Consider the following 27,264-nt stretch of genomic DNA (forward strand, 5'->3'; position numbering starts at 1 on the left):
GCCAGGAAGCAATAGCCAAAGTGAAAAGCCAGGAAGAAGCAAAGAAAGATTCCACCCAAGTCTGAGGAAGCATACTGACACTTTGGTTTGGACTTCGGTCTTCCAGAACAGTGAGAGAATAAATTGTGATGGCTTTAAGCTGGTGAATTTGTGGTACTTTGTTATGGCAACCCTAGGAAATTAATACAACTGTGAAAAACACTAAAACTATACCTTTGACAATTTAAGCAAAATCAACAAATTCCTTGAAAGATAACCAAAATGGACAGGAAACAGAATGTCTAAAGAGCCTCTATTAAAGAAATGGTAACCCTAATGAAACAGACTCTCCCAAAGAAAACTTCAGACACAAATTCTTTCTCTAGTACATTTGAGGAAACACTTCAGGAGTGAAAATTCAAATGGTACCCCACAAAATAGACAGATATTCAGAAAGATCCCAAATGAACACATAAAGCCAGTATTTCTCCAATACCATAAACAGAAAAAGATACTTAAACAAATTAGGGGTCTGGGTGGCTCAGCTAAGCATCCAACTCGTGATTTCAGCTCAGGACATAATCTCTGAGTCATGAGATGGGGCCCTGCCTTGGGCTGCTGGCTCAGCAGGAACTCTGTCTCTGTCCATTATCCTCTCCCTCTGCCCCTTCCCCAGCTCACATGTGCTCTCTCTCATAAATAAATGATTTTTTAAAATAAATAAATTAATTAAATATCCACCACGAACATTAATACACAATTTTTAACAAAATATTACAGAAGCAAATCTATCAACTTATGAAAAATGATAATAAATACAACATGATCACATGGGAATTACCCAAAGAGTACAAGTTTTGTTTAACACTGAAAAATCATACTGCCATCTATCATATTAATGAATATAAAAGAATATCTATATAAACATCTCAAGAGATACAGAAAATTTATATAAGAAAATTCAATTTTCACTCATGGTAAAAGTCTCAATCAACAGGAATAGAAGGGGATTTCCTCAACCTGATAGATCTCCAAAAACCTGCAGCAGACCTCACATATGAGTGGAAAAACTAAATACCTTTTTTTTGTAACACGGAAAACAAGACAAGGATGACTCTTATCACTCTCTCCAACATTGTACCAGAGGCCCTAAGCAGTACCATAAAGCAAGAGGAAAAAATGAAGGAAAGGAAGTAAATCTTTCTATATCTTTTTTTTAAGATTTCATTTACTTATTTATTTATGTGGGTACATTTACAACTCCATAAGAAGACAGACAAACCCAGTTTTATTTTTTTTATTTTTTATTTTTTATAAACTTATATTTTTATCCCCAGGGGTACAGGCAAACCCAGTTTTAAAAAAGATTGAACAGGGGTGCCTGGGTGGCTCAGCTGGTTAAGCATCTTCCTTCAGCTCAGGCCAAGATCCCCCAGTCCTGGAGTCCTGGATTCAAGCCCTGTGTCGGACTCCCTGCTCAGTGGGGAGCCTGCTTCTGCTGCTCCCCCTGCTTGTGTTCTCTCACTTTTATATCTCTGTAAAATAAATAAAATCTTCTTTAAAAAATTTTAAAAAAGTAAAAAAGACTGAATGGACACTTCAATGGGCAAAAAAACTAAACAGACACTTCTCAAAAGAAAATACACAAATGGCCAATAAACACATGAGAAGGTGCTCAATGTCATTACTTTTCAGGAAAATGCAAACCTAAAAAACAATGAGATACCATTACATACACACCATAATGGCTAAGTTTTAATAAACAGACAATATCAAGAACTGGCAATGATATAGAACAACTAAAACTCTCATATGTTGCTACCAGGAATGCAAAACGTTGCAATCACTCTGGAAAACAAACTAGAAGTTTCTTATCAAATTAAACATGCACTTACTTTAGGACTCAGCTATCAAATTCATAGGTATTTAATAAACAAAAAGAAATGAAAACACCTGTCCACACTGAAACCTGCATGTAAGTACTGATGACAGGTTTTTTCACAATAGCCAAAAATAGGAAAGACATGAAATGTCCACAGGTGGATGAACAAATTGTGGTATATCAGTACAATGGGATACAACTCAGCAACATAAGGAACAAACTACTGACACATGAAAGAATACAGATTAATTTCAAAAACATGCTGAGCAAAAGAAGTCAGATACAAAAGAGTCCATGATTACAAAATTCCAGAAGGGGCAAAACTAATTCATAGTGACAGAAAGTGTAACACTGGTTGTCTGGGGCCAGGTGGATAGTGAGGGGGAAGAAAGGAGCTTTTATAGGCAATAGAAATGTCCTGTATCTTTGACCTGATGGTGTTTCAGAAATGTATACATTTGCTAAAAACCCACTGACCTCACGACTTACAATGTGTGCGTTTTATTGCATGAAAGAATTACTAAATAAAGTTGATTTTTAAAATGTCGAGGGTAGGAGGCACCTGGGTGGCTCAGCCTATTAAGTGACCAACTCTTGGTTTTGGCTCAGTATCCTGAGATGGAGCCCAGGGTAGGGTTCTGCCCTCAGCATGGAGTCTGGTTGAGATTCTCTCTCCTCAACTTCTGCCCCTCCCACCTCTCACACTTTCTCTAAATAAATAAATAAATATGTACTTATAAAGTAAAACAAAACAAAATGTCAAGGTCAAGAAGACAAAGGAACCTGAGGAATTCTCCGAGATTAAAAAAGACGAAAGTGACATCACAACTAAATGTATCCCATGATCCTGCACATTATCAGGACAGTTGACAAAATCTGAATACGGGTTATAGACAAAATCACAGTACTTGGGGCACCTGGGCGGCTCAGTGGGGTAAGCCTCTGTCTTTGGCTCAGGTCATGATCTCAGGGTTCTGGGATCGAGCCCCACATCTTCTCCCTCTCTCTCTCTGCCTGCCTCTCTGCCAGCTTGTGATCTCTGTATTTGTCAAATAAATAAATAAAATCTTTTTTAAAAAATCACAGTACTCTATCAATGCTAAATATCCTGATTTTGATAATTCCACCATGGTTATACAAGACAAAGTATTTGTTCTTATAAAATATTTAGACAAAGGGACATAAAATCCACAATTAATTATCAAATGGAACAGCAAGGGAGTAGGGGAGAGAGAACTGTAAAGCACAGAAAGAACAAAATATTAACAAATAGTAACTATATGGGAGTTTTTATACTATTGTTTCAACTATTAAGGAGGAATGAAATTATAGCAAAGTAAAAACATTTTAATGCAAGATGATTATCTAGATGGGGGAAGGGAGGCAAAATAGCTATTTTTTAATTCTTAATTGTGCCATCTCTCAAACCTGGAGGCTACTGAAATTACTTATCCAATCTATTCTATTAATAAGGAAAAGACCCAGGCTATTAATAAGAAAAAGAACAGGCTACCAGAGTTGTCTAAGTGGTTCTATGGGTGGTTTAAGGAGAGAGAAAGGGAATTTCTCAGGGCCATTAAAGAGAGGGAAAACCTCTCCAAAGATAAAAGCATGCACTCTCCCTCAAGAAGACAGATGGCATCTAATCTCTTAAATCATAGTCCAAAAGAACATTTCCTTCCTTTTCCTATTCATCTCTGTTTCCCCAGTAAACTAAGTCTTACTAGCAAAAACATTAGTATGTAAGTATTCACAAATTATCACAGAAACAAACAAACAAACAAATGACAGGTTCCATTGCACCTTTTCTTCTTGTACCTATCAAAGTAGGCAGAGAAAACATCATGAATCTCTCCTCACAGATACAATTGTAGGTCTTAGAGCACTCAATAGTTGCTGTTCTTGTTGAGCTTAAAAATGCACATTGTCCTCTTCCAGAAGAACTCATGAATGTATAGTTACTGTAGAATAGAAAACACACATGGTTAGCTGTTTAGGGATGTCTAGGTGGCTCAGTCAGTTAAGCGTGTGCCCTCGGCTCAGGTGTGATTGGTTCCCTGCTCAGTGGACAGCCTGCTTCTCTCTCTTTCTCCCTTTCTCACTCACTCTTGCTGTATCTCTAAATAAAATCTTTAAAAAAACTAAAACCGGGGCGCCTGGGTGGCTCAGTGGGTTAAAGCCTCTGCCTTCGGCTCAGGTCATGATCCTGGAGTCCTGGGATCAAGCCCCGCATCGGGCTCTCTGCTCGGCAGGGAGCCTGCTTCCTCCTCTCTCTCTGCCTGCCTCTCTGCCTACTTGTGATCTCTGTCTGTCAAATAAATAAAATCTTTAAAAAATAAAAAAATAAAAAATAAAAAAACTAAAACCTTCTTGAATAAATTTATGAGCTGGCAAGAAGCAAATTCATGCTCAGGCTGAGGTTAAGTAAAGGTGGGAACCCAGAAGTGTAAGTGAAGGACTGAAGTCATTTTTTCCCTTCATTTATATGCTAGATTAAATATGAATTCCACTCAGGTTTCCATACGGAAGACAACCTACAAAGAGTTGAGACCCTGAAAATGTATCTTCAGCATACACGAAAAGTCTTGAAAAGTCTTGAAACTTGGACTTAAGCAGAGGAGAAAATGAATAATCCCACCTAAGAATCCAAAATTACCAACTATCCCACATGCAATTTGTATTTGCTCTATTATTTGAATATCCAAATCTCCTACAGAAATAGATAAATAGATAGATGATAGATAGATAGATAGATAGATAGATAATATAAATAAAACTAGGTAGCTTGGGAGGCATGGGCAGAAAGCATGAGATGTGTTCAATATGTAACAGATGAGGAAGTGAGACTTATCAGGTATAGATACTGTAAGGAGAGCATGTGCTTGCTGAACACAGGAAAAGAAGAAAGAACCAAGCAGCACTACATGTCTCACTCAAAATACACATTATACACATAGGAACATCCATGAGGTCTTACTTCACCTCTTACTGGTGACACTCATACTGGCCCTCTGCCTAACAAACTCAAAAAAAAAAAAAAATCCTTAGCTTGTTCATCAGGATCACTGAAAAGCTGCAGCTGTCCCCACCCTTACATGCTCCCACATCTCCCTACTAGAGCAAATGTGCATGCTAGTCATAGAACCTTCTGTTTGTGAGCCCCATTGCTCAAACTCAAGTGATAGCCTAGAAACCACACCACTGTCAGGCAAGGGGGATGCAGAAGAGTCAGGCCATCTGAAGACTATGTAACCAGGATTCAGGTGATCTTTTCACCCATTTGCTCCTTATCCTGAGTGTGATGACTGATGCTATCCCAACCCATTCTGATACGCTATCCCATTTCTTTCCCCTTGCATCAGGCTACTTGTTCTAAGTTGATTTAATTAACTATATAATTTGAGCATCTTAATTTGGCCTGGCGTTTCTGTTCTGGGCCTCTGAGCTGTTTTCCTGGAAGTGACTCACAGGCCAGGACTGCATCAAGATAACTTCCTGCATGACAACTCTTGTAAGTTTGCTGCCACCTTCATCTCGGTCCTCAAATAATTCCCACAGCAGCTCAAAAAGAAAAAAATCCCTAAACACTACAAAGAAAATGACACCATGTACAAAAGCCAGCAGAAACCATAGAGCAGACCCACAAAACTTCAAAGATTAGGGGGAGGAGTCAAGATGGCGGAGAAGTAGCAAGCTGAGACTGCTTCAGCTAGCCGGAGATCAGCTAGATAGCTTATCTAAAGATTGCAAACACCTGAAAATCCATCGGCAGATCGAAGAGAAGAAGAACAGCAATTCTGGAAACAGAAAATCAACCACTTTCTGAAAGGTAGGACCGGCGGAGAAGTGAATCCAAAGCGACGGGAAGATAGACCCCGGGGGGAGGGGCCGGCTCCCGGCAAGCGGCGGAGCAACCGCGCACAAAATCAGGACTTTTAAAAGTCTGATCCGCTGAGGGACATCGCTCCAGAGGCTAAACCGGGGCGAAGCCCACGCGGGGTCAGCGTGGCCTCAGGTCCCGCAGGGTCACAGAAGGATCGGGGGTGTCTGAGTGTCGCAGAGCTTGCGGTTACTGGAACGGGAAAGCCGGCTACAGAGACAGAGCTGACAGTAAGCTCGCAGCTCCGTGTTACCTTGAACCGGTCGCAGGCTCGGTGAGCTCGGAGCGCGGCCGGAGGTCAGGCAGACGGGAGTAACTGGGCGCGGTTCTCTGAGGGCGCACTGAGGAGTGGGGCCCTGGGCTCTCGGCTCCTCCGGGCCAGAGACCAGGAGGCCGCCATTTGTATTCCCGTCCTCTGGAACTCTACGGAAAGCGCTCAGGGAACAAAAGCTCCTGAAAGCAAACCCGAGCGGATTACTCACCCCGGGCCCCGGGTAAGGGCGGTGTAATTCCGCCTGGGGCAAAGACACTTGAGAATCACTACAACAGGCCCCTCCCCCAGAAGATCAACAAGAAATCCAGCAGAGACCAAGTTCACCTACCAAGGAGTGCGGTTTCAATACCAAGGAGAGCAGCAGAATTCCAGAGGAGGAGAAAGCCAAGCACGGAACTCATGGCTTTTTTCCTGTGATTTTTTTTAGTCTTGCAGTTAATTTATTTTTTTCTTTTTCATTTTTTTTTTCTCGCCTTCGGGTAAATTTTTTTTTAACTGTTACCTTTTTCTTTTTTTAACGATTTTTTACTAGTTTATCTAATATATATATATATTTTTTACATTTTTCTTAGGTGTTTTCTTTTTTTAAAAATTCTTTTCTTTTCTTTTCTTTTTTTTTTTCTTTTTCTTTTCTTTTTGTTTTTTTTTTTTCTTTCTTCCTTTTTGAACCTCTTTTTATCCCCTTTCTCCCCACTCACGATTTTGGATCTCTTCTAATTTGGTTAAAGCATATTTTCCTGGGGTTGTTGCCACCCTTTTAGTATTTTACTTGCCCCTTCATTTACTCTTATCTGGACAAAATGACAAGACGTAAAAATTCAACACAAAAAAAAGAACAAGAGGCAGTACCGAAGGCTAGGGACCTAATCAATACAGACATCGGTAATATGTCAGATCTAGAGTTCAGAATGACAATTCTCAAGGTTCTAGCCGGGCTCGAAAAAGGCATGGAAGATATTAGAGAAACCCTCTCGAGAGATATAAAAGCCCTTTCTGGAGAAATAAAAGAACTAAAATCTAACCAAGTTGAAATCAAAAAAGCTATTAATGAGGTGCAATCAAAAATGGAGGCTCTCACTGCTAGGATAAATGAGGCAGAAGAAAGAATTAGTGATATAGAAGACCAAATGACAGAGAATAAAGAAGCTGAGCAAAAGAGGGACAAACAGCTACTGGACCACGAGGGGAGAATTCGAGAGATAAGTGACACCATAAGACGAAACAACATTAGAATAATTGGGATTCCAGAAGAAGAAGAAAGTGAGAGGGGAGCAGAAGGTATACTGGAGAGAATTATTGGGGAGAATTTCCCCAATATGGCAAAGGGAATGAGCATCAAAATTCAGGAGGTTCAGAGAATGCCCCTCAAAATCAATAAGAATAGGCCCACACCCCGTCACCTAATAGTAAAATTTACAAGTCTCAATGACAAAGAGAAAATCCTGAAAGCAGCCCGGGAAAAGAAGTCTGTAACATACAATGGTAAAAATATTAGATTGGCAGCTGACTTATCCACAGAGACCTGGCAGGCCAGAAAGAGCTGGCATGATATTTTCAGAGCACTAAACGAGAAAAACATGCAGCCAAGAATACTATATCCAGCTAGGCTATCATTGAAAATAGAAGGAGAGATTAAAAGCTTCCAGGACAAACAACAACTGAAAGAATTTGCAAATACCAAACCAGCTCTACAGGAAATATTGAAAGGGGTCCTCTAACCAAAGAGAGAGCCTACAAGTGGTAGATCAGAAAGGAACAGAGACCATATACAGTAACAGTCACCTTACAGGCAATACAATGGCATTAAATTCATATCTCTCAATAGTTACCCTGAATGTGAATGGGCTAAATGCCCCTGTCAAAAGACACAGGGTATCAGAATGGATACAAAAACAAAACATATCTATATGTTGCCTCCAAGAAACACATTTTAAGCCCGAAGACACCTCCAGATTTAAAGTGAGGGGGTGGAAAAGAATTTACGATGCTAATGGACATCAGAAGAAAGCAGGAGTGGCAATCCTTATATCAGATCAATTAGATTTAAAGCCAAAGACTATAATAAGAGATGAGGAAGGACACTATATCATACTCAAAGGGTCTGTCCAACAAGAAGATCTAACAATTTTAAATATCTATGCCCCCAACGTGGGAGCAGCCAACTATATAAACCAATTAATAACAAAATCAAAGAAACACATCAACAATAATACAATAATAGTAGGGGACTTTAACACTCCCCTCACTGAAATGGACAGGTCATCCAAGCAAAAGAGCAGCAAGGAAATAAAGGCCTTAAACGACACACTGGACCAGATGGACATCACAGATATATTCAGAATATTTCATCCCAAAGCAACAGAATACACATTCTTCTCTAGTGCACATGGAACATTCTCCAGAATAGATCACATCCTCGGTCCTAAATCAGGACTCAACCGGTATCAAAAGATTGGGATCATTCCCTGCATATTTTCAGACCACAATGCTCTAAAGCTAGAACTCAACCACAAAAGGAAGTTTGGAAAGAACCCAAATACATGGAGACTAAACAGTATCCTTCTAAAGAATGAATGGGTCAACCGGGAAATTAAAGAAGAATTGAAAAAAATCATGGAAACAAATGATAATGAAAATACAACGGTTCAAAATCTGTGGGACACAACAAAGGCAGTCCTGAGAGGAAAATATATAGCGGTACAAGCCTTTCTCAAGAAACAAGAAAGGTCTCAGGTACACAACCTAACCCTACACCTAAAGGAGCTGGAGAAAGAACAAGAAAGAAACCCTAAGCCCAGCAGGAGAAGAGAAATCATAAAGATCAGAGCAGAAATCAATGAAATAGAAACCAAAAAAACAATAGAACAAATCAACGAAAGTAGGAGCTGGTTCTTTGAAAGAATTAATAAAATTGATAAACCCCTGGCCCGACTTATCAAAAAGAAAAGAGAAAGGACCCAAATAAATAAAATCATGAATGAAAGAGGAGAGATCACAACTAACACCAAAGAAATACAAACTATTATAAGAACATACTATGAGCAACTCTACGGCAATAAATTTGACAATCTGGAAGAAATGGATGCATTCCTAGAAACATATAAACTACCACAACTGAACCAGGAAGAAATAGAAAGCCTGAACAGACCCATAACCAGTAAGGAGATTGAAACAGTCATTAAAAATCTCCAAACAAACAAAAGCCCAGGGCCAGACGGCTTCCCGGGGGAATTCTACCAAACATTTAAAGAAGAACTAATTCCTATTCTCCTGAAACTGTTCCAAAAAATAGAAATGGAAGGAAAACTTCCAAACTCATTTTATGAGGCCAGCATCACCTTGATCCCAAAACCAGACAAGGATCCCACCAAAAAAGAGAGCTATAGACCGATATCCTTGATGAACACAGATGCGAAAATACTCAACAAAATACTAGCCAATAGGTTCAACAGTACATTAAAAAGATTATTCACCACGACCAAGTGGGATTTATTCCAGGGCTGCAAGGTTGGTTCAACATCCGCAAATCAGTCAATGTGATACAACACATCAATAAAAGAAAGAACAAGAACCATATGATACTCTCAATAGATGCTGAAAAAGCATTTGACAAAGTACAACATCCCTTCCTGATCAAAACTCTTCAAAGTGTAGGGATAGAGGGCACATACCTCAATATCATCAAAGCCATCTATGAAAAACCCACCGCAAATATCATTCTCAATGGAGAAAAACTGAAAGCTTTTCCGCTAAGGTCAGGAACACGGCAGGGATGTCCATTATCACCACTGCTATTCAACATCGTACTAGAGGTCCTAGCCTCAGCAATCAGACAACAAAAGGAAATTAAAGGCATCCAAATCGGCAAAGAAGAAGTCAAATTATCACTCTTCGCAGATGATATGATACTATATGTGGAAAACCCAAAAGACTCCACTCCAAAACTGCTAGAACTTATACAGGAATTCAGTAAAGTGTCAGGATATAAAATCAATGCACAGAAATCAGTTGCATTTCTCTACACCAACAGCAAGACAGAAGAAAGAGATATTAAGGAGTCAATCCCATTTACAATTGCATCCAAAACCATAAGATACCTAGGAATAAACCTAACCAAAGAGACACAGAATCTATACTCAGAAAACTATAAAGTACTCATGAAAGAAATTGAGGAAGACACAAAGAAATGGAAAAATGTTCCATGCTCCTGGATTGGAAGAATAAATATTGTGAAAATGTCTATGCTACCTAAAGCAATCTACACATTTAATGCAATTCCTATCAAAGTACCATCCATTTTTTTCAAAGAAATGGAACAAATAATTCTAAAATTTATATGGAACCAGAAAAGACCTCGAATAGCCAAAGGGATATTGAAAAAGAAAGCTAACGTTGGTGGCATCACAATTCCGGACTTCAAGCTCTATTACAAAGCTTTCATCATCAAGACAGCATGGTACTGGCACAAAAACAGACACATAGATCAATGGAACAGAATAGAGAGCCCAGAAATAGACCCTCAAATCTATGGTCAACTCATCTTCGACAAAGCAGGAAAGAATGTCCAATGGAAAAAAGACCGCCTTTTCAATAAATGGTGCTGGGAAAATTGGACAGCCACATGCAGAAAAATGAAATTGGACCATTTCCTTACACCACACACAAAAATAGACTCAAAATGGATGAAGGACCTCAATGTACGAAAGGAATCCATCAAAATCCTTGAGGAGAACACGGGCAGCAACCTCTTCGACCTCTGCCGCAGCAACAGCTTCCTAGGAACAACGCAAAAGGCAAGGGAAGCAAGGGAAAAAATGAACTACTGGGATTTCATCAAGATCAAAAGCTTTTGCACAGCAAAGGAAACAGTTAACAAAATCAAAAGACAACTGACAGAATGGGAGAAGATATTTGCAAACGACATATCAGATAAAGGACTAGTGTCCAGAATCTATAAAGAACTTAGCAAACTCAACACCCAAAGAACAAATAATCCAATCAAGAAATGGGCAGAAGACATGAACAGACATTTCTGCAAAGAAGACATCCAGATGGCCAACAGACACATGAAAAAGTGCTCCATATCACTCGGCATCAGGGAAATACAAATCAAAACCACAATGAGATATCACCTCACACCAGTCAGAATGGCTAAAATCAACAAGTCAGGAAATGACAGATGCTGGCGAGGATGCGGAGAAAGGGGAACCCTCCTACACTGTTGGTGGGAATGCAAGCTGGTGCAGCCACTCTGGAAAACAGCATGGAGGTTCCTCAAAATGTTGAAAATAGAACTGCCCTATGACCCAGCAATTGCCCTATTGGGTATTTACCCTAAAGATACAAATGTAGTGATCCAAAGGGACACATGCACCCGAATGTTTATAGCAGCAATGTCCACAATAGCCAAACTATGGAAAGAACCTAGATGTCCATCAACAGATGAATGGATCAAGAAGATGTGGTATATATACACAATGGAATACTATGCAGCCATCAAAAGAAATGAAATCTTGCCATTTGCAACAACATGGATGGAACTAGAGCGTATCATGCTTAGCGAAATAAGTCAAGCAGAGAAAGACAACTATCATATGATCTCCCTGATATGAGGAAGTGGTGATGCAACATGGAGGCTTAAGTGGGTAGAAGAAGAATAAATGAAACAAGATGGGATTGGGAGGGAGACAAACCATAAGTGACTCTTAATCTCACAAAACAAACTGAGGGTTGCCGGGGGGAGGGGGTTTGGGAGAAGGGGGTGGGATTATGGACATTGGGGAGGGTATGTGATTTGGTGAGTGCTGTGAAGTGTGTAAACCTGGTGATTCACAGACCTGTACCCCTGGGGATAAAAATATATGTTTATAAAAAATAAAAAATTTAAAAAAAAAAAAAAACTTCAAAGATTAGAATTATCAGATACCAAATTTAAAATAAGTACGTTTGATATCTTTCAAGAAATAAAAGACACCTTGAAAATTAACTAGCAAGATTTAAAAACTTAAACCAGAATCCCTAGAAATAAAAAGTATAAAAGTTAAGATTTTTAAAAAATCATTGAACACTCTAACAGAATATTATAACTAAATGGAAACCCAAGAGTTTACAAAATGCTGCACTTCAGAATAAAACTATGGGGATGCGTGGATGGCTCAGCTGGACAGCAGGTGACTCTTGATCTCAAGGTCATAACTTTGAGCCCCACACTGGGTGTAGTGATTAGCTAAACAAACAGAGAAACAAACCACAAAACAAAAAAAAACTATAGTGAAGGCATATGTATGTATGTGTGTGAACACACACTTATATTTATAAGTAATATAAACTAGTAATATACAGATTGTATGACCGTGTTATGCCCTGATAAACCCCAAACAAATTAAAAATACCGTAAGTCAAAAACACATGTAATAAACCCACCTTACTAGCTTAGCCTACTGTACCTTAAATATGATCAGAACACTTGTGTTAGCCTATAATTAGGCAAAATCATCTCACACAAAGCCCATTTTATAATAACGTACTGAGTATCTCATGTGATTTACTGAATACTACACTGAAAGTGAAAACCAGAGTGGCTGAATGGGTATAGGATGGTTTTAAGTGTACTGGGCTGCTGATCCTTGTGATCATGTGGCTCCCCGTGAGCTCCAGCTGCCACCACCCAGCATCACAACAGAAGATCATACCGCACATCAACCCAAAGAAAGATCAAATTAAAAATTCAAAGTACAGCTTCTACTGAATGCATATTGACTTCACTATTGTAAATTAGAAAAACTGTAAGTCAAGCCATTGTTAGTTAGGGACCAGCTATAAAGAAGTTTCAAATGAACTTTAGGGATCCTAAAGTTCTTAATTTGTAACTGTGGGAGGGATCACTATAGCTGAGTCAGGATGGTCCAATACCATCATATCACTTTATTATTTGGGTTTGGTTTGTGAACCTCATAAGGCATACTTCTGAGCATGTGTTTAGCATCAAAATTTTGTTCATAATTTGTACATTTCTCTTTCTTTTTCATTATACTTCCTAAAACATTTTCTTCATCATTCTACTTATTCTTACCAATGACCTCTGTGTGAAAACCATGTGATATAAGAGATTCTTTTTAGATACAGTCTTCCCAACCCCAGCACAAACGTTTGGAGCCTGAATGCATTCCAGAGACTTACATCCCAAAAGGTGGGCCAGTGTTAATCCATTTCCATTTTTGTTCTCTGTCATCATATGATAATCCAATCCAGTAGTTATTCCTATAAGTTTGGGATTGAATAAAGGCCTGTAAGGAAACAAAACATATCATGTGACTAGCCCCATCTGTTAGCTGAATGAAAAGGAGGAAGGTCAAGGTCCCAGCTGTTTCTTGGGACAGTACTCTGCTACTCTGCTACACACCACACCACCCTTCATCTCTACTTCCTAGAAAACCTTCCCTCCCCTCCACCATCCTCGTGCCTTTTTTTCCGAAGTAAGTTTTTCCTCAAAGATTATTTACTTAATGTTAAAAATGCCTGCCACTCTCATGGATTACTTAAAATATAAAAAAATTTTTAATCTAAGTATTTGTTAAATAATGTCTGTCACTATGAAACTACCCAAAATCATGCTCCAGAAAAATATTTAATGGTATGGAAACTAATCATTACTTATTGTTGTTGTTGTTTTTTTAAGATTTTATATATTTGTCATAGAGAGAGCACAAGCAGGCAGAGTGGCAGGCAGAGGCAGAGAGAGAAGCAGGCTCCCTGCTGGACAAGGAGCCCGATGCAGGACTCAATCCCAGGACCCTGGGATTATGACCTAAACCGAAGGCAGCAGCTTAACTGACTGAGCCACCCAGGTGTCCTGATCATTACTTATTATTAATGAAAATAGTAATCTTCACAACAAATTTATTAAAATAACAACTATATGTGGGAAGTTGTGCACCAAAACCCTCAGCCTCACAGGAGAAAGTTTTGCTATAGTTTAGTAGTTGGAAGGGGTGAAGGGAAAAGGGACAGTATTTGGAAATATTTCCTATGTCAAAAAATGTAATACGGCAAAGTGACATTTTACATAATGTCTAACTAAATGACTGAAGATATTTTAAAATATAGGTTTAAATTAAGTGAATTTTACTGCAACAAACATTATTTTATGACTTGATATCATAAATTTTTTATGCTATGATGATAAAACATCTATTAGATTTGCATATAAATGTGCTGTTTTCTTAAGAGATAATTAGAGGTATAGGCTGATCTTTGAAAAATATTTCTCTGTAAAAAACATTTTGTGTGTGTGGATAGTTTTTAGTAGTAATAAATTTAAAAGATAATTTTGATATTGTTGTCTATTTTCTTTTGCAATTCCTTTTGAAAGATATACATCACTATACAATATATTAGAATACTGATCAAGAAAATGTTACCTATAAATGTCATGAAAATCACCACGAGGTTAATTTGTAAAACTGTTATCACTTTTATATTCCTCATTATTATCTCCTTTTTGCAGATGGAAAAACTGAGATCCAGAGGTTAAGTAATTCACCCAGGGTCACCCAGGTAATAGGTGGCAGAACCGGATTTGCAGGATCCCAGGCAATCTGGCTCCTAGATTCCTAACAGCACCTAGTGGATTAGGTTCCTCCAGGTTCTTAGTTGCCACCCTGCAACGGTAAGTAACCACTGCCTCCAGGCTATAAATACTAAAGGGTTAAGGGCTCCATCAGAAGGAGAGGCATACTTTTCAGTGAGTTGTTGTCCTGCACACACCTTACAAAAGGAAATGAATGCAAAGACCCAAACTGAATCTTCAAAGGGGTTTCCATTTTGGAAATAATAATGGTCATCATGATAAATAATATATACTGGATGCTTAGAAAGTAGCAAGATTATATATGCTTATCAGTAGGCAGGGTTTTCTAGAACCCTTACCTTTCTCACCTACATAATTTTTGCTGACTCAACAGACACAACACAGAGAATAACTGAAGGTGCCTCTTTCTGGACTTCCCCATCCTCACTATCTTGGACCCAAGCATGAGAGACATAGTTAGGAAAATAAAAATGGATGTAACAGTCCACGATACCAGTTCATCTTCATCACTTATCTTCAAAAGGGATGAATTATAACTTTGGCAAGTCTGTTTACATCTGCTCCAGTTTTTACTTTCAGGAATAAAATAATAACACTTTATTCCATAACAGGACCAGCAGTTTCCATAGACTTTGCCTACAACATATAAGGTGAAACATTATTTGGCATTCTGTTAAATAATGCAATATACTTATCAGCCCTCCATAATTAAATAAAATCTAATAAATCTAATAAATAAAATCTAAATAGCTATCAATAATGATAATATCAGGTTCACCAAGATTCTAGAATGCCAAGTGATATCTCTAATACTCATTGCAGCATCATTCACAACAGCTAAGATATGGAAACAACCCAAGAATCCATTGATGGATGAGTGGATAAAGAAAATGTGGTTATATACATATAAATACTACTCATCCTTATAAAGAAGGAAATCTTGTCATATTTAACAGCATGGATTAACCTTGAGGATATTATACTAAGTGAAATAAGCCAGTCACAGAAGGACAAATACTGGGAGACTCCACTTATATGAGACACAAGAAAATTGTCAAATTCAGAAAAACAGAGAGTGAAGGGTGATTGCCAGTGGCTAGGGGAGGTGGAAATAAGGAGCTTTTGTTCATGGGTATATAGCTTCAGTTATGCAAAATGAGTAAGTTCTAAAGTCTGGTGTACAATATAGGGCCTATGGTTAACAATACTGAATTGTTACTTAAAAACTTGTTAAAAGGGTAAATGTCATGTTAAGTGCTCTTAACCACTCCCCAAGAAAAAGTGACATGGGAAAACTTTTGGAGGTACTGGACATGTCTACTACCCTAATTGTGGATGATTTTATAGAAACATGCATATGTCCAAACTTGTCAAATTATATACATTAGATATGAGCAATTTTTCACACATTCATCATACCTAAATAAAACTGTTTTTTAAATAATAAAAGTAAATTTTTAAAAAGATTCTGGGATGCCTTGTAAATAAAAGAAACACAATTTTTTGGAATTTTTCTTTTCCTCACACATTTTATAATATACCAAATTTTTAAAGTACTATTATTTCTTTAATAACAGAAAATATAAATTCCTGCTGCCATGTCTAAAAGATATTAAGTAAGCAAAATTGTTTTGCAAACTCCAAATCCTAAACAAATATTTAATACTTATTGATTAACTGGGTCAGTTTGTTCCATCATTTACATAACAGATTGTATTATATGAGATTTAATATTCTTATCTGTTAGATGTTTTTAAGGGTGTTATCACACAGTTATACAAACACCAACACCTTGGCAAAACTTGAAGTACTACAGAGAGTGTATAGACCCAACATGTGAGGTCAATGCAGAATGGAAACACACACACAATTACCTTTATGAGAACATCCAAACAAAAGGCCTTGCACCCATTTTAGCCTAAATATATTTTTAGTAATAGCCTCCATTTTTTATGTGAACCACAAAGTGGAGTGTCTAATTTGCCCCCAGATCCAAAATGATCCACGTTTTCATGGAAGCTGACATATTATTTCATCTTCTAGGTGAAATCCAATAGGAATGTAGGAACTTCCACTGAATTTGGGGAGATACAGAACTCTATTAATCCCAACACAACTCCTGGGTCCTCAGTCTCACATGTTACACGGGCAAATCCAAACACTCATATTACAGCTTGAAGTACAAATGAAAAGATGTCTAGTAGACCTAGATCACTAGCATATCATAAGCCTGCCTATTAGGCCTCAAAGCTTCTGGAAGGGGAAGAAATAATGGCAAATCATGCAATCTTTCATTCAAGATGCCCTTCATACCTTTATTTTCTCTCTGACATGTCCTATTTGTAAAGAGTAAATCCTGTTTCTTTTTTTGCTGAAGCAATTCATTTTTGAGAATGTTATATTCTAAAGTCTTATATGTCAAAAGTTTCTCCTTTAAGTAGCTGTCATTTTGCAAAATGTGGTGCTCTTGAGTCAGGTTTCCTATCATTTCCCTCTGCCGACGGTTTTCTTGAGTATACTGAAAAACTAAAGTTAATAACATAGATATAATACAAAAGTACTCATAATGCTTGAATATTAAAATTTAAGACAAAAGAAAAGATCTCACTTTGACAACCAACCCATTTCATTACTTTAAATGGTTAATGTGACATTTAGAAAGTAACACCTCAATAAACTAACCATACAAATGGAAACATCAAACTTCCTGCTATTAGCAACTTGCACATAGAATAAATAAAATAAGATATCTGAATAAAATCATGATGGCAACACCTTACCATTTAGTTCAGTTTCTTTTTTTTTTTTTTAAGATTTTATTTATTCATTTGACAGACAGAGATCACAAGTAGGCAGAGAGGCAGGCAGAGAGGAGGAAGCAGGTTCCCTGCTGAGCAGAAAGCCCAAAGTGGGACTTGATCCCCGGACCCTGGGATCATGACCTGAGTCGAAAGCAGAGGCTTTAACTCACTGAGCCACCCAGGTGCCCCCAGTTCAGTTTCTTTGAAACAGTCAGCACATAATTTTAAATAGGTACCAGAGGAAAATCCAATCAGACAACACTTAGCAACACATCACCTGAGCATGAAAATTTGCACTAAGAAACATAAAGTAACAGCACCATTATTATTGGAGTACATCGAATATCCACAGGAGAAAAGAGAGGAAGACGTAAATATGTACATTTATCTGAGTGTCACATGTTAGTGATTTTCTCTAAAGATGTCAAGAAATCCAAATAAAAGATAAAAGTTGAACTCAAGATCATCTAATATCCACATAAAAAATCAGTATTTTTACTAAACTATATCCTCATTACATAACGGGAAAAAATGAAGAGAAAGTCATACTTTATTTGCAACAGTTGTTTTATGGGAATATGTATCTAAGATTCACAATGATTAAACTCAGAAGGCATGAGGAAGTTCTGTATCTGAAAGAATGCGATATATCATACAGCTCATTAAACTACACAGCCATTGGAAGAGCTAAGCACAATGAAAATGACACTGTGACATATGTGGGACATTCCCTAATGATAGCCAGGGAACAATTAATGAAGCACACTTAATATTTGTGTAAATAGTGGTCACTATTACTCAAACTTGAAGCATGTATTTTAATTACTCACTCTTTGTCCCCAACACAGCAACTGTCGCCAATAGTAGTAAACACAGGATCCCAAGAATTACTGCAATGAGATACCAGGGCACTGAAAACCCTTTAAATAAAGAAGAAAGATAATCATCAGGAAGTGTCTTGCTCACTGCTAACCTTAACCTGGGATACTATCTGAAACAAAGAGACAATCTTATCTAAAAATTTTAGAAAAATGTATCATACAAATTGATTTAATTTTTGACCTAGGAACTACAGTTTTTAAGGTCTCATATTTCTGATGATATACACCATTGTATAAATCCTACACAAAAGAACAGTCCTCTAGGATCTTAAAAGCACTTCCCCTACAGATGGCATAACATATAGAGTTGTCCAATCACTATACTGTATACCCGAAACTCACATACATTGTATGTCAACTATAATTCAATTTTAAAAATTTCAAAAAATTTTAAGAAAAAAGCAGAGGGCAACAAATATAATAAAAATGTATAAGAATCCACACTGACATGTATACTCCTTCCTGTAACCACAACAAATGATGAAAAAGAAGGATAAAGCAGTCATTTTTCTTGAGGAATTGGTAGCCAACAGAGTATATTATGAGGCTGGAAATGTGATGAGGGTCCATTCTTAAAAGAGTTTCTAGAAATCAACTGTCCTTTTTTTTTCATCAGTTCTATTTTTCCCTAGACAATATTACCTTTATCCTCCTTTTGAGGCCCTGTGTCTAAGAATTCTATCTCCATCACTAATTAAGACAGTAAAAATTATTCTCAATTTAGAGTCTGTAACAATATTTGAAGGTAGAAGGTAAGAACAGAAAAAAGAACAGAAGGGGCGCCTGGGTTGCTCAGTTAGTTAAGCATCTGACTCCAGCTCAGGTCATGATCCCAGGGTCCTAGGAAGGAGCCCCCCACATCGGGCTCTCTGCTCAATGGGGAGTCTGCTTCTCCCTCTCCCTCTGCCTGTCCCTCCCCTGCTAATGTGCTCTCTCTGTCAAATAAATAAATAAATAAACAATAAAGACAGCAGCAAAAAGTAAATGCTCCTTTCTGTTTCTCCATTGCTAATTAAGGATTGGTAAATATTGGGGCACCTGGGTGGATCAGTCAGTTAAGCATCTGCTTTCAGCTCAGGTCATGATCCCAGGGTCCTGGGACTGAGTTCTGCATCAGGCCTCTTGCTCACTGGGGAGCTTGCTTCTTCCTCTGCCTGCCACTCCCCCTGCTTCTGCTCTCTCTTTCTCTCTCTCTCTCTTTCTCTCTCCCTCTCTTTCTCTGACAAATATATAAATAAAATCTGAAAAAAAAAAACTTTAAAATATAAAGAAAAAATAAGATTGGTAAATATTTAAGACACCTAAAAATTTTTGTCTGAATAAAAACATTGTTTCTAACAAATATTTTCATTTCTCAAACATTCTCTAAGAGCTGTATTTCTCTAGGAAATGCAGTGCTCTCTTGAGACTCCAATCTGTCCTTTACATTTTAAAGCCCTCACAAATTCCTCTTAACCAAATCTGAATAAAAACACCATTAGCTTTGCAAATTTGGAACAATTTGTTCCAAACTTTAAAAAAAAAAAAAAAGAAGAAGACTTGTTCTGCTCTCTACACCATTATGGTTTCTTATTACCATTTGACAACCTGAAGGACAGACAGAAACTTTTTTTCAAATGTCAAAGTTTGACAATCCGTAAGAGATGCTTAAGACATACCTTTGCCATCAGTGTTCCCAGACTTTTGATTCCCATCTGGCCTCAATCTATTTGGTGACTCTGAAGGAGACTGAAGAAATCTCAGGGTAGAATAAATCACTTGCTGATTGCTCATATCTACAGTAAGAAGGGAACTATGTTTTGCATTAAAACCTCACAAAAGGATGATTTCTGTCAAAAGAACAATTAAAATGTCGGGCTGTAGAAATATACCGGGGACATTCATAGAGGTCTGTGTATGTATGTGTATGTGTGAATGTGGGTTTAACTCCTTCAAGTGCATAAAGCACGTGGACTGAGCCTGAATTATATAAGAAATGGAAAACCCCTTAATATTTCTGTTAAAATACTCCTAGTGATTACTGCCAAAATTATTAGAATATGCAGAAAGAATTTTCTTTTTTTAATCTCCCAATAGATTGAATAGGTTGGGTCCTATTCACCCAGCCAATTTAGCTCAAAATGTTCAACATACATATAAAAATGTTGGGCAAAATTGTCACCAGTATAAATTACTAAGACATTTTTAAACTATCAATTCAAAAAATGTAAATTCTGTTTCTGAAATTCTGAAAAAATATAAATATCTTGCCTTTAAAAGGCCTTAGTACACATGTTCATATCTACATATAAATATTTAAAAGTTCTTGCATTCTTTTCAATTATGACATGAGTCTACCAGAGCGTTTCTCAACGTACAATCCATACACCATCTGCAAAAGAATTATTAAAGGTTAACATCACAGATTGGCCAACAATCCAGACTCCAATGCCCTGTGCAAGATGTGCTGAGAAAAATCTCTCAGTTGAAGCACAGTTGCCCATATTTTTAATCTCAAAAGATTCCGTCTGTATTTGAAATTTAGACATAATTTTCTAGTGTAAGATGTTGCAAGAGAAGCCTCTGTGAAAATAAAATTGTCAGCAGGCAGTCATTGGTTAATATCCATAAAGGATTCAATCTCTTAATGGATATCAATATAAAAAAATTACTAAATAGTAAACCTTTAAAATTTACCTTGGTTCTTTTATGAGTCGGTGTGAAAAGAAACAGAAAATATGGAAAACAAATTGCACATGTAACTATATTCTCTTTAAATTTATTAATTTACAAAATGTCCTAAACTTAATCACATTTTCCCTAATTTCGTAAGGAAAGGAGTCTTTTCTATTACACAGTTTTTAGGGCGGATAATATGTACATCATTCAGACACAAAGCAAGAGTCACAATGTATCGAGAAAAAGAAAATAACAGGGCGCCTGGGTGGCTCAGTGGGTTAAGCCGCTGCCTTCGGCTCAGGTCATGATCTCAGGGTCCTGGGATCGAGTCCCGCATCGGGCTCTCTGCTCAGCAGGGAGCCTGCTTCCTCCTCTCTCTCTGCCTGCCTCTCTGCCTACTTGTGATCTCTGTCTGTTCAAATAAATAAAATCTTAAAAAAAAAAAAAAAAAAAAAAAATTAAAAAAAAAAAAGAAAATAACCTCCCATGAATGTTGCACTACAGTTTTCACATGCTTAAGAGTTAATGCAGGTCTAAATGCGATCAGTCCCCTATTCACGCCAAGCCATTTATAATAAAATGTTACCTTCCTAGAATCTTTCTTTCCGCAGTATCTCTTCCTTATCAGTGGCACTAGTAGGACACTCAGATAACAAAGATCGTCTCTGAAGGGTACTCCTACTCAGAAATTTACTGCCCCTCCTCTTGACCAAAGTGCTGAAAGGAAACTGTACGCAAAGGCTGCTGTTGAGGTGCATCTTCCTCCATTTCTGCTAACCAACCACTTCATACACTTTGCAAAATAACATTCAAAATCATATTTGAGGACTGAAAATATAAACAAACACAGCTTTGAAAAAAAATAAGAACCAATATTGTCAAAAAAACTCACATATTTAAAAGAAACTACTAGCAAAACAAAATATTAAAATGTTTATGTATAAGTATACATATACCTAAGAAATAGCATAACTAAATTCTTGAAGTCTTAAAGAGTCTGTTAGAAACTTTCTCTTGCATGCTGCTATTTGAAAAAAAAAAGGGGGGGTTCCCATTTATGTGAACTACAGGTAAATGTATTTTAGAAATAATTTTACAGGGGCGCCTGGGTAGCTCAGTGGGTTAAGCCTCTGCATTCGGCTCAGATCATGATCTCAGGGTCCTGGGATTGGCTCTCTGCTCAGCAGGGAGCCTGCTTTCCCCTCTCTCCCTCTGCCTGCCTCTCTGCTTACTTGTGATCTCTGTCTGTCAAATAAATAAATAAAATCTTTTTTTAAAAAAAAAGAAAGAAACTATTTTACAACATCCATAATTCCACTATAAAAAATTTTGGTGTATATTCTTCCCATTTTTTATCCACACATTATGATTACTATGAAAATTGGCATTATTCCATACATAATTTTTATTATTATTTTTAACAAATGTTTCTTCACTTAAAAAATATCAAAAATGTTATTTAAAAACCCATATATAGTCATTACCCATATAGATTATGCCACAATTTATTTAAGCCATCCTCTACTGTTGAACATTTGGGTTGTTTTCCAATTTATTCCTAGTATAAAAAATATTTGCCCTTACATTACAAGAATATCACTCACAAATAATGCTGTCTGAGGAAAAATGTTTAAATATGAAATTAGGGGATCAATACATGAAAGCACTTTGACACATACTGCCCAATGCCTTCCAGAGAAGCTGCTCCCATTTATATACCACCAGTGGTATGTGAAAATGTTCACGTTTGATTTTTTTCAAGAGATGTTGCTGAATTATTCCTTGAGTTTTGTGCATGAATCTTACTTCACGAAGACCTACAAACTTCCAGCTGAAAGAAATGCGCTTCTGTAACTGTTTCTATGAGCCAGACCTTACCCGAACCTCACTAAAGTTCATTTTCATTTAATATGGCTTGTCAGTCTTCTGACATACAGGTCTATGAAACCAACTGAAGCTGTTCTTCGAAGGAGATGATTATGGTTAATATGGACTATAGCAGAAGAGGAGGGAGGTCATGCAGAGACAGCTCACCCTTACTTCACCAGACTCTGACCAAGCTCCTTACTCATTCTTTTCTTTCCTTACCAAACTCCAGCTGCAACTAAACCATCATACTTCGGATGGATTTCCCATTCTTCAGTTTGCTCATGCATCCCCCCTCTCTTACAAACCACTGTACAAACACAGCTACTGAGTGTTCTGACCACTAGGACCAGGCTAGGTTACCCTGCTGTGGTTTGGCCCTCAGCTGATGCCCTTCAGTCCCCAAAGCAACCTTTTTTTTTTTTTAAGATTTTATTTATTTATTGGACAGAGAGAAATCACAAGTAGGCAGAGAGGCAGGCGGGGGGGTGGGGAGCAGACTCCCCACCAAGCAGAGAGCCAGATTCAGGGCTCGATCCCAGGACCCCGAGATCATGACCTGAGCAGAAGGCAGAGGCTTAACCCACGGAGCCACCCAGGCGCCCCCGACACACACAAAGCAACCTTAATCTCTGATCACCACTTTGTCTTCATGTGCAGGCAGTCAGCTGAAATACCTCCCAGATGCTAATTTAATTCAATAATATAAGCAGAGCTTCATGGGTTGGATCTGGACACCTCAAGAATACCAGCTGCTGGACATTTTTTTTTCTTTACTCCAATCCTGGATTGGCTTTGTTAATCTCAAAACAGAGAAAGATCCTAGCCCTCTATCCTAATGCCGAATATAAATAAATTGATAGATGATAGATAGACAGACAGATGATAGGTAGATAAAACAACTGCTGAGAGAATCAGGGAGTAGGGATGTGAGCAGTATTAATGGTGATCGGAAAGGTGGCAGAGAGAGACATTGTCATTTATTGAAGGACCCACTGTATGTATAACCTTATCAAAACCTCCCCACGCTGATAGCTATTTAGTATTGCCCCCATTTTATATATGAAGAAACTAATGTTAAGAAGTTCATTGACTTGCCCAAAGATATATTATTGCTAGTTCTTGATCCATGTTTAAATCAGGCTCATTAAATATTGAGTATTATTGAGGTCCAAGGTTCAAATCTTCCCTAGATGTAAAAATGTCAACAAGTCACTCCCGATTGAGACCCCTTCCTCATGTGTTCAATAAGAATATCACTCACTTCATAAGCTTGGGAGAATTCAATGAGAGTAGCAATAGATAGGATTTCTCAGACTTCAAAATACACAAATATTCATTTTTTTCCCTCTTTCTCCCAAGGTTCTATAAATAGTGCAAGTGCTAGGACAGCAAAGTAGAAATCCTGACAGGCTGAGCTGGTTTCTCTGTCCTCATGTCAGGCTTGGAAGAGAGGGGTGGGGAGGGGCAGGGGGCACATGAATACAGTTGAGGAGCTGGAAATATGTGGCAGCATAGTGCCACCTTCATTCTGTGACCTCAGACCCCGTTACTCACACCTTACTGTCCAATGCAGTCACTAGTAATGCTGAGCCTTTATTCTGTTTTGATTTCCATCCTTAGAGCTGATGGGAGCGAGGGAGTCAGTTCCCATGACGCACGCTGGCCAGGTACAGAACACTGTTTTACGCCACCATAGCTGTCTATCCTCTGTAAGCTGAATACCACGTCTGTCTGGTTTATTCGTAACTGCAGCACAGACAAGACATGGGATGCTGACATGTGCACTCAATGAACAAGATGGAGCAAGTGAAGAGGAATTGGTTTCACTCTTATGTAGACCATAAGGAATAGCGCAGAGGACCACAGAGGAAGGGAGGGAAAACTGAATGGGAAGAAATCAGAGAATGTGACAACCCGTGAGAGACTCTGGACACACGGAAACAAACAGGGTTACAGGGAGGAGTGGGGGTGGAGGGATGGGATGCCCAGGTGATGGGTATTAAAGAAGGCATGTGTTGGGTTGAGCCCTGGTTGTTATACCCAACTAATGAATTGTTGAACACTACATCAAAAACTAATGGAACACTTACTATATGCTGGCTAACTGAACATAATAAAAATAAAATGAAATAAACTATAATTTCTGAAATTTTTTAAAAAAAGGAACTGACTAGAAAATCTGATTTTTCAGTTTTAGAGAAAAGCAATGGAGATGAATGATTGGGTAAGCAAATTGTGTAGCAGCTCCCTCCAAGCTCTAGTTATTTGGTTTCTTTGTTACTAATCTCGAATTTCTGAAGAGGCAAAACTCTTCTTAAAGAAGACAAGCAGCATCAGATAGTGGTTGCACTGACTTCAGGTGGCACTAACTGAAACTCCTAGCATGGCCCTTTGATCAAAGCAGCACAAAATGGGAAGCACCAAACTTCATCTGAAAAACCACTGGTTCATGAAACAGAAAGATGAAAAATTTGAAAAATATTTTCAATGTTCCTGTACTTCGTCGTCTAAATTCACTTTATGTGCAAGACACACATAACACATACACACTACGAATATATAAAGCATGTAGTTATTTACTTCTTAGCTGTTTTGCTGTAAAAGCCTGTTTTCATTTGGGAAACCACACATTGTACCCCAACCATTATTGACCAATTATTAACGTTGTCAACTAGCTTAGCTCACAGCTTCTAGTCACACCTTCAAACTTTCTGGTAACACCTCAAACCTCAGTGGCTTATCACTTCACAGCAGCATGCTGTTCTTCCACTTCAGACCAAAGTGAAAGATATCTAGAGGCAACATCAGCCTCTACGGAAGGATGGTCTGCATCCCTCTAAGAGCAGTACCTCACCTCACCAGGTTCCCACCTCCACAGTTAGACTTCATACCTAAACTTTAGGGCACTGAGCAATGCTAATTCTCTGGTCTTTGATGTAAAAAAAACTCAAAAGACCTCATTTGAGGTTTCTTGTTCCTCTAACTAGCTACCTCATCTGCCCTTGTCTTTACAATAAAATCGGCTCTAATGTTCTGGAGGTAAAATCCTTTATAAGGGCCCAACTTCCCTCTAGCAGTCTATCAAACAATACCCATCCTTCCTCCAATTTCTAAATAACTAAATGAGAAGACCAACTCAGGAAATAAGCTTGAAAAAATTATGGCAAAAAAAGGACTTCAGGGGCCACATGGACTCTCTGCCACTAAAGGTAACCTGTCTACTCACAGGTGGAAAAGGAAAGTTAAGTCTGCAAAGTAGGGGCATAATTGAGATTTCTGATGTTTCAGTTAGTGTTCCCTCCACTATTTTACATGGTTTAGACTCTGAACTTACCCTCAAATCATTCATTTACCTGTTGTTTATTTTTTCATTAAATTTTGTGGACATTCTATTCTAGCTCATTACCATATGATAGGAAGCCAATTATTAAAATAATCAAAAAACTTGATGATCACCCAAAACCTACACATAGATTTTTACAGGAGCTTTATATAATTGCCAAAACCTGGAAGCAACCAAGATGTCTTTTACTAGATAAGTGGATAAGCAGAGGTCCACCCAAGCAATGGAATATTACTCAGTACTAAGAAGAAATGAGCTATTAAGTCATAAAAGACATGAAGGAAATTTAAATATGTAAGTGAAAGAAGTAAAAGAAGTCAATCTGAAAAGGCTATATATTGTATAACTCCAACTATATGACATTATGGGAAAAAAACTGTGGAGACAATACAAAGAGTAGCAGTGATGCTAAGGGTTGGTGATGAGGGTAGGGAGATATGGATAGAGCGCAGAGGAGTTTTAGGGTAGTGAAAATACTAGCTGTGATACTATAAAAAAGGATATATGTCATTATACATTTGCCTAAACCCACAGAACAAACACTGCCAAGAGCGAACCCTAATGGAAACTCTGGGCTTTAGGCAATGATGTGTCAATGGAGGCTCATCAAATACAACAAATGTACTATTCTGGTGGAGGCTAAGCATGTGTGCAGGCTGGAATATATGGGAAATCTCTGTACCTTCCTCTCCTTTCTCTGTGAACCTAAAATTGCTCCCAAGAAAGTCTTTTAAAAAACTACAGGAATCAGTACTTGAACTTACAGCACAATCCATGTTCACAAGTCTCATATATTTCAAAACAGAATAATCTAATAACAGGATATACAAAATAAAGAATCTCAGCTATCATTCAATTTATATTAAAACTGTCCATATGAATATAAAGCCAGCATCATTTGGTAAAATACCTGCCTGTACTTTTTTTTTTTAAGATTTTATTTATTTATTTGACAGAGACAGACAGTAAGACAGGGAACACCCGCAGGGGGAGTGGGAGAAGGAGAAGCAGGCTTTCCAAGGAGCAGGGAGCCCAATATGGGCTCGATCCCAGGACCCTGGGATCCTGACCTGAACCGAAAACAGATGCCTAATGATTAAGCCACCC

At 37.9% G+C, this 27,264-nt stretch overlaps 1 protein-coding gene across 1 annotated transcript; it reads right to left on the reverse strand.

Moving 5' to 3' along the window:
• Nucleotides 1-1,266: 1,266 nt before the first annotated feature.
• On the reverse strand, nucleotides 1,267-21,751 carry LOC132019487 (killer cell lectin-like receptor 2). The gene is made up of 8 exons (XM_059402605.1): nucleotides 21,532-21,751; nucleotides 19,946-20,062; nucleotides 18,237-18,326; nucleotides 16,919-17,131; nucleotides 15,099-15,241; nucleotides 13,195-13,301; nucleotides 3,665-3,822; nucleotides 1,267-1,514 (listed from the first exon to the last, which is right to left on the reverse strand). The coding sequence occupies exons 2-8, from the start codon at nucleotides 20,058-20,060 to the stop codon at nucleotides 1,507-1,509; spliced, it is 834 nt and encodes a 277-aa protein (XP_059258588.1). The 5' UTR covers nucleotides 20,061-20,062; nucleotides 21,532-21,751; the 3' UTR covers nucleotides 1,267-1,506.
• Between the last annotated feature and the right edge of the window lie 5,513 nt (nucleotides 21,752-27,264).

This window comes from Mustela nigripes, chromosome 6 (assembly GCF_022355385.1).
Source record: "Mustela nigripes isolate SB6536 chromosome 6, MUSNIG.SB6536, whole genome shotgun sequence".
NCBI lineage: Eukaryota > Metazoa > Chordata > Mammalia > Carnivora > Mustelidae > Mustela > Mustela nigripes.